The 8,506-nt window shown below is 38.0% G+C and overlaps 1 protein-coding gene across 4 annotated transcripts; it reads right to left on the reverse strand.

The window, feature by feature from the left end:
* Positions 1 to 935: 935 nt before the first annotated feature.
* LOC113281164 (aspartokinase 2, chloroplastic-like) lies at positions 936 to 4,987 on the reverse strand. Of its 4 annotated transcripts, none has more exons than XM_026529825.1 (14): positions 4,803 to 4,986; positions 4,148 to 4,693; positions 3,975 to 4,057; positions 3,852 to 3,892; positions 3,462 to 3,616; positions 3,177 to 3,326; positions 2,995 to 3,090; positions 2,742 to 2,858; positions 2,353 to 2,472; positions 2,160 to 2,252; positions 1,966 to 2,082; positions 1,570 to 1,686; positions 1,363 to 1,425; positions 936 to 1,264 (listed from the first exon to the last, which is right to left on the reverse strand). In XM_026529825.1, the coding sequence occupies exons 2-14, from the start codon at positions 4,556 to 4,558 to the stop codon at positions 1,103 to 1,105; spliced, it is 1,725 nt and encodes a 574-aa protein (XP_026385610.1). In that variant the 5' UTR covers positions 4,559 to 4,693; positions 4,803 to 4,986; the 3' UTR covers positions 936 to 1,102. The 4 variants fall into 4 exon arrangements, with proteins under 4 accessions (XP_026385610.1, XP_026385609.1, XP_026385611.1 ...); XM_026529824.1 differs by having other exon boundaries at positions 1,960 to 2,082; XM_026529826.1 differs by lacking the exon at positions 936 to 1,264 and having other exon boundaries at positions 1,363 to 1,483; positions 1,960 to 2,082; positions 4,803 to 4,987.
* Between the last annotated feature and the right edge of the window lie 3,519 nt (positions 4,988 to 8,506).

An 8,506-nucleotide genomic window follows, 5' to 3' on the forward strand; every position in this document is an offset into this window, starting at 1 on the left:
TTTTTTTTTTTGGGGGGGGGGAGGCTACAGCCTGGGTAAGCCACCCCACTTCCGTCACTGTTCCTAGACAACTAGCAAACTGCATGACCCATGAAAAAACAGAATACAAACTTCATATTAGGAGATGTGGTTTTATGTGGTTTTATGTTCTGACATTTTCCATAAAAAAGGCAGTAGACAACTGCATTTTGGAAGGAGATGCCCAAGTTATAATCAACCTCATCAACTCCAGCAACCAAGTCCCTCCATGGAGAATAAGGTACCATCTTTCCGAGATCCGCAGACTAATCAAAGATTCTAGATCTATTCAGTTTCGGTGTATCGATAGTAATGGGAACGCTGTTTCCCATAACCTAGCAAACTATCCAAGCTTCAGCTGGGACTTTCAGTGCATCCACAACAGAAGAGGCAGAGGCTCTGAGCATGCCGGAGACAACTAATTGGGCGAAAAGTATGGACTTAAAGAACTTCTGGGTGGAGGGTGATTGTCGGAAAAATAAAGTAACATCTTTTGGAGAAATCAAGGTATAGTATCAGAAGAAGCAATTGTGATATTTTTTTTTTCTGTTTAAGAATATGCAACATCTTGGCGGAAGAAGCCCGGAAAAGGGGAATACACAAACAACAACCGTTGATGATGCCTCACTTCTATGAATCTGCTTTGTTATCAGATTTATGTATTTCAAATCCAGTTGTTTTTTCTAGTTTAGAAAATAGGGTTAACAATATGCTGGTAGACATCAATATCTCATATCAGCTAGATGAGATAAGGGAAACCAACATTTTGGAGAAATTTGTAATCTTTCACTCTGTTTCAATATAAGTAATTTTTAAACTTGTATTCAGACTGCTTTGGCAGCTAATATATCCCCTAGTTAATTGCTAGTTTTTCCTTTCTTTGACGTGTTTGTGCTTCCGGCCAGCAAAAAAAAAAAAAAAAAAAAATTCATATTAGGTGCTCTTTATTAAACCAATCAACTGGACTACAAGCACCGGAACTTAGCAATGTTAAGAAAGAACACAATTTTTAATTGCATATTCAGTTATACCAACTGACATGGTGATACTACAAGATGTAACAAGAAGAATAAAAAAGTTGAAATCAGTTCAACGATGAGATGATGGGAGTTGAAACGACCGATCCATTAGTAGTAATCTGTTCAGAATCGAGTTCTGAGAAACTGCCTCTCTCAAAGAACGTGGAGTGTAATGACCTAACGACTTGTTCTGCTTCGCTATCGTTTACTATCAATGAAATGTTCACCTGATAAATATATCAAAACACACATCAAGTTAGAATCCTATATATCACGTGCTCAACATAATACACAAAAACACAGCACAAGATCAATCAGGATAAACCTTGGATGCTCCCTGAGAGATCATCTGGACATTAACTCCATGAGTTCGAAGAACATTGAACGCCTGCATTGATATTCTCATGTATTAGACTGAATAGGGAACTTTAGTTGGCAATGAATTACTGCAATTACCCATAAAACTATTGAATGTTACTTGTTTTCAAGAAATTGAACAATAGTCGAATACGTTAAAAAACTATCCTCTCACCTTCTCTAATATCAGTGATGATCGTTGCACATTTCCAATTAGAGAGATGATGGATCTGTGTTGAAGGAGATTTACAACTGCAATTTTCTCAAGCTCCTCAACCACATGGTCAAGTTCCTATACAAAGATGCCAAAATTTCCACTCAGCTAAAGAGACACAGATGTGTTGACATAACTACATAACTCGAACTTGAACAAAAAAGAGCGCTTCTAAACTAAAAAATAAAAAAGAGAGGAAATAATATTATAAAGAACCTGTATACGAAGTCTTCGAGTCTTAGGAAAATCATAAGAGAAAAATATATCTTTCTGGAAGTAAAGCATGAATTCTTCCAATGCAAGACGTACTTGAGACTGTAGCATGAAATAAAAAAAATTTAGAGATCATACGCTTGCCTGCTGAATCAGTTCTCTACTCCAAAGCTTTGAGGGATCCAAAGTCAAAGATATACTGACTTCACTTGTTGCAACCACATCAACTGAGATGCCCAAATCTTCAAATATTTCAAAAACCTAACCAGGATAATAATGCATATCAGAATTTCTTAGAGTAACCAAGTGAAAAGCACCAGCTTCATTTAGTTTATTACCTTAGCAAGAAAACCAAACTGACCAAGCATTCGGGTGCTGACGATATCCAGCATGGTAACATTTCTCTTCAACACAATGCTGGTTAATACAGCCTGAGATGGCGAAACAAAATTTCAAATTTCTAATGTTTACGCGGTATCAAAAATTACTTTCAAGTTGATAACCCAATACTTAAAATTCAATACCACTCACCTCACTCATATCTCTGCACCTCGTTATGAAAGTACCTGGAGCTTTAGGGTTGTAAGAATTCTTTACTCTAACAGGAATGTCTCCCTCTCTAGCTGGTCTCATGGATTGAGGGTGCAGGACCTGCAATATAACAAAAGGAGTTTATTGCACGTCATATTTACATATCTATCTGTTGTCCCAAATGAATTTGTGTTACTTTGACTTTTGTTTTCATTTACAGGTCCGCAAACCAGATGGATTGGGAGTAATCACAAATCAATATAGAGGGACAAGCCTGATCTCATCTAAACAGGTTAGTTAATTAGAGTTGAGTGTAAACACATATAACCTGAACCATTCATATCTACAACATTCATGTTAAGAAGGCAAAAAAAAAAAAAAAGCATTACTTGTGCACCAAAATAGGCAAGTTCAGCCGCTTCATCAAACGTTAGATATGGCACAGGCATTGCACCTGAATAGATATTGGGATCACATGTTAATACTCCATCAACATCCTTCCACACCTGTCAAATGATTACGCAGGAGTCAGCTATGATCATATACATGCATAATAGTTACTACCATGTGTGTGTATGAGTGTACGAGTAAACAAGTTTGTACTGTATATGCAGTCTGGATTCTAGGGAACTTAAACTATACCTGAATCTCTCGCAAGCCTAACGCTTTACCAATTGTTGTGGCAGTCAAGTCACTACCTCCCCTCCCTAATGTAGTTACTGCACAAGTTTTCCATCCCTGTAATCAGGTGTAAAGAAACCATGTTAATGAATAGAAGCCGAAATCATAGTACAGAAGTACATGTATATAGCTAAATTTAAGACCTTTCCAAGGAAGCCTGTAATAATAGGAATTGCAGACTCTTTCATCCAATCACCATGTAATCTCTTTGCAACAGCAGGATAGGTTGCTTCTAAGATGTCTGCGTTTGTGAATTCGTCCGTGGTTATAAAACCAATTTCAAATGCATCATACTGCAAAGTAAAGCAATAGGAAGTGGCAAAGTTAGCGCAGTCCTAATTGTCAAATTTAAGATACAACTCAAAAGAAACTAACTGCATATATAAACTTTCTATAACCAAGTGTACTGACGATAAGAGATAACATACTTGGCGAGCTTTGACACCAATTTTATTCATATAAGCTGCAAATATTCTAGTGGACATGCATTCCCCAAAAGAAACAATATAATCTTTTGTGCGAGGAGTGAGCTCTTTCATCATAGCAATACCCTTGAGAAGCTGCTCTAGTTCTTCTAGGTGAACTACAAAATGTTCACAGAAGTAATTTATAAATAGGTTAAAAGTTAGAACCATTAGTATGAAATAAACCGTGCAAAGAAATCTATAAATAAAAGAACAAATCAGCAATCAGACAAAACTGAAGACTACATTACACATCAATGAAACTAAGATTGAAAGCCCTAAAAATCCAAACAGAAATTGACTATAAAACCACGCAGATCAAAGGTAATACTTAAGTATATAATGGACCCTTACCAGCAATAACAGAGTTGTCAACTCCAAGTTCATCAACGGTCCTACATAAAAGTAAAACATAACTTAAAATTTCAACAAACTCAAACTAAAGTTCGGTAGAAATGAAGCAAAGAGATTTCACACCTATAATGCAAGTCTTTAATGAATTCCAATTCTTCGATTTCTGATGCATGAATAACACCGCAACTAACAGCTTTTTCTCCGGCCTAATAACAAAAACAACCCGAATTTATTACTCCCTTCCCTCAACCAAATAAAAACATAACAAAACAACTTAGTTCGCACAAACTTTATACCTGTAACAACTTGTTAGTTGTTTTACCCATTGCAGAAAGAACAATGACGGGCCGCTCTTCAGGAAAACTACGTATCAATTCAGCAACTTCTCTCATCCGTTCAGCTGAAGCTACAGATGACCCACCAAACTTCATCACACAAGTAAGCAGTTGCTCACCCGTGTCGCCAGGACTTCCATTTGTAGTCTCGTCTGCATTCCTTTTATCACAATTTATTTTCAATCCTCTATTCCTGCTATCCCTACTACAAGAACCTTCAGTCCTTGCACATACTAATCCAGAAATGGAACTAATAGACGATGAAAATTTAAGCTGCGGCTGGTTTCGTCCAACTAACAAAGAATTTCTCCTAAACTGATAACCGCAATGAGCTGTTCTTATACCATTATTAAATTGCAATGATGCTGCCATTGTTAAGCAGCTTTTTTAACCAATCAAGATCTGGGGTTTCGACAAATGACTCAAAAAGGTTAGGGTTTTACTTCAAATCGATAGTAGAAGAATCAATGTGAGCAAAATGACATTCCTTTCTTTCTGTATTTTGATCTGTCAATCAATACAACAAAATAACAACATCACATTAGATGAGAGAAATAAAAGAACACAAATGAAGACTTTCATCCATAGAACGAGATTAATTAGTACAGTGAAGTACCTTCCTCGCGATAAGGGAGGTTTGAACGGAAACAGAGGGGGAGAGAGGAGGTATTAAGGAGAAAAAATTAGGGTTTTTTTCTTTAATTAATTCTCTGGTTTCCGTTGACAGAAGGAGCTCCAGCCTCCAGGCAAACCAGAGAATGATGTGACGGCGGGAGTGTTTGGGGGTGGAAAATAAAAAACGTTGATTTAGCAAAATCTTTCTTTTCTTCTTGGGAATTGTTTGTTTATCGCCATGTTCGAAAATCCGGGTTAAAGCCCACAACCCAAGGAACGGGTTTTAAAGGCCTGCGTTGAGTGCGTTTATATGACACAATCTAAACGTGAAGAATTCATCGGGTATGCACTCCGGTGAGATGAATGCATCTATTCATGTTGCATCCAAACGCACCTTTAAAAAAATTCACGCGTGGAGCGGAATGCTGGGGTTCAGTAGGCCATGTTGTCCGTTGTCAGTCGAAATGGTCTATATTCTAGTTTTATATAGAGAGTGGAGCCAAAATGATAACGTGCATGGTACTTAGGGCAACTCCTATGGCCGCCATAGGAGGTAAAAACATCCATAACTTAAAGGAGTATCCACGTAACGTGGATCCTGTACTGTACTTAGTACAATCGGGGATTAAGAAATCAGGAATTGATAGTGATAATCTCAATCCTGATGAATTGGGCCTACTGGTTCCTAATGAACACTGCGAACATAAGTTCTTCTTTAGATTAATTGATCATTCATTCTTCCCAGTTTCATTACAGGTTACGAGAATATATAACTCGCGCACTCTCTCCCTCTCAATATTTGACGATCATCAAATAACCACGTGGGCTAATCTAAACCACCCAATATAACCAACTAGATACTACTAAATACCCAAATACATACGATACGGGCACCCCCGTGCACATGACATTCCACTCCCCTTGAAACCATCCTTATCCTCAAGGATGAAGGTAAAATAGAACAACTCTGAGTAGCCGCAGGACAACACTAAGACCAACAATCAAGGTACCATGCGTGCTATATTCATCCATGTAATATACCGGATAGTAGCCATTGTCTTGGTAGACCTGACGAAGATATCAGTCGTCTTTGTTGTCCTTCTTAACAGCAACGTCTTTTATTTCTTTACACCTGGAATCTTCAGTTAGTTGGAGTGAACATGCCCCATGTACAAGTGATCAACTTCAGATTCCGTTTTATCTTGAGAGACAGCCATCTGCAGTATCGTATCTAAGCGGGCCTGACCATGAATGCACACAAGTACACCATTGAGCTGTCCATCACAATTTGGCGCAAGTTGTTTGAGCTTGTAATAGCCATTTCTCCTGCGATCAACCAACTGCTCCAGAATCTGAAATTTAAAACTAGCCAGCACTGCCGATGTGTAGTTCATAGTGAACCCTTGAGCCATACTTGCACATGCCACTGACTTCGACACAATTAGAGTGCGTGTCACAGTGTGTAAGATTTGTGCCAAGACCGGGATGTCTTCAGTTAGAACAGTGACCCAAGTAACAACACAACATTCATAAGTAACGGCAAAAGAAAAGTACCCATGAGTAGTGAACATCTTGCCTCTATCATATAGCCAGCGAACAAACTTGAGGGGTTGGAAGAGACAAGTAGCCACTACTTTGTGTAAGCTCGCCGTTCCCCAGTTGTCAATCATATGACAAATTTTGTATAATCTAAACCAACTTCTTGAAAGTGTAAGCATCAACATAGAAGTATAAACCTGAATTCCAACAATTTTGGATGTCGAACTGTCAGCTTTAAGCAATCGGGGTAAACAGTTTGAATAATCTGGTGATAATGCGGCACCATGAAGATATGAAGGTAAGAAAAACAAACCCATAGAGAAAAATCGAATACTCCACAATTCATATGCAACCAATCTGAATATGGAGTTCATTGCTTCTCTGTAATGAACTGCTGCATCAATACAGCTCCCACTCCGTAAAGCATTGGAAACCAACTTGCATTTCTAGCTCAAGTACTCTGCCCAGATTAACGCATTTACAATCTGAAGTAGTACAAGTAAGATCCGTGTGTTCAATCTTCTCAGAAACTGCAATAATTCACTACTCTTCCATAATTCACCATGACGGATCTTGGTAGCAGTAGGTAAACAAAGTTGAGGCTGTGAAAGAACGTCATCTGTACCCTTTGTTGCACTCCAGAAACCCATAGAGAATAAACTGAATTCCCACTGTAAGGACACCACAAACAGCCACCCTTGTAGAATTTGAATTACCATGAGAAGGAGCTGAGTTCTCAACCTCCTTAAAAAAATTCCGGTACATATATAAGCTTCACTTGCTTGAAAAAATTGAGCTGCAACACTAGTGTGAATGGACAATATGAGCACTAAAAGAATTTGAAATTTCCTTAGATAAATCTGGAGCACATCACTTTGTCTATCAACTGTAACCAAAAGTAATTCCACATGAAGAGCCTTTGCAGATAGAGACAAGAGTATATCGTCTGCTTCCCCATTAGCTGAGGTATAAGCTGCCAAAAGCAATTCATCCAAACATACCCCACAATTCAGTCCCCTCATAACACTATACCACCAGTTACCCAATAGTTCTTGTAAGAAACAATAACTGCCCAACTGTTCAAAACAGCGGCGAACCAATATTCGAATTGCCGTAAGATGATAACCACAAAACCCCACAAAAGCATCAGCTGCACCTAGAAATTGAATTAGTTGTGAAGATATCACCCCAGCTGTTATACCATTGGCGATAAAAGTTTGATGGCAAGGGATCCTTAACTGCGGCTGGAAAAGAACAAAGGTTGTTTCCCACAGAGCAAGCATTTGAACCCACAACTGACCCTCATGCTCAATATCACCTACTCTAGCAAACAATAGTAACCAAAATCCATCAATATTTGACAATTCAGCAACCCAACACCATTCACTAGCAAGTTAAACAACACAGATAATTCCAGGACTCCACGACTTCAGAAAACGGAATGCAAAATCGTCCACAAGGTGAGTAAACCCCTGATGAAGTTCAATTCCTTTTCCACGATCAAATATTGAACAAGTGTAAACAAAATGAAGACAGACACAAACAACACCATCATTCCAGCTCCGCAAAACAGTCTCAAGCATTCTATCCAACCAAATTGTGTCTCTCTTTGACATTTGAACAAACAACATTTCAGCAATACTAATAACACCCCCATTATTTAGTCTACAAACAATTGAATCATCACACCATGAATCTGACCAGTACCCATTCTTAGAGAGCATCTCATACACATAATTTCTATCCATTTCATCCATTAAAATTGAGCAAACATATAGTGCAAAATAACATGAAGTAATTGAATCGAAACCAAATTCACAAACACCGGCCAAATAACAAAACCTCTTAATGAGCTTGAAATCTTTTCCTGGATCAAAAATGGTACGAGAAGAATCGAGAATAATGGAAAAACACTTACCCCATTTGATCTGATCCTTCCTTTCAAAATTATTCACTTCGGCTTTATCAATTTTTCTTCAACAACACCAGTAGGAATCGATTTGATTTATTCAGGTGGAGAGACTGTGAATTCACTAGTTGAAATAGCAGAGTCTTCAATGTTTGATGTTGATTTTGGAAACCCATTTAAACCCTTATCTGAATCGGCTTTAAAACCAGAATTTGAATCAGAGTCTAAAATTGAATCTGTAGTAGCATCACGAACAT

The sequence above is a fragment of the Papaver somniferum genome, chromosome 5 (genome assembly GCF_003573695.1).
Source record: "Papaver somniferum cultivar HN1 chromosome 5, ASM357369v1, whole genome shotgun sequence".
In the NCBI taxonomy this organism is placed as follows: domain Eukaryota; kingdom Viridiplantae; phylum Streptophyta; class Magnoliopsida; order Ranunculales; family Papaveraceae; genus Papaver; species Papaver somniferum.

Bases quoted from the DNA above. Each gene is read 5' to 3' on its own strand.
- LOC113281164 (XM_026529824.1), bottom strand. From the start codon at position 4,558: ATGGCAGCATCATTGCAATTTAATAATGGTATAAGAACAGCTCATTGC. The intron at 3,893-3,974 runs GTGTGAAATCTC...ACTTTTATGTAG, and splicing joins ATTAAAGACTTGCATTATAG to GACCGTTGATGAACTTGGAG. The intron at 1,426-1,569 runs GTGAGAGGATAG...ATATCAATGCAG, and splicing joins CATCACTGATATTAGAGAAG to GCGTTCAATGTTCTTCGAAC.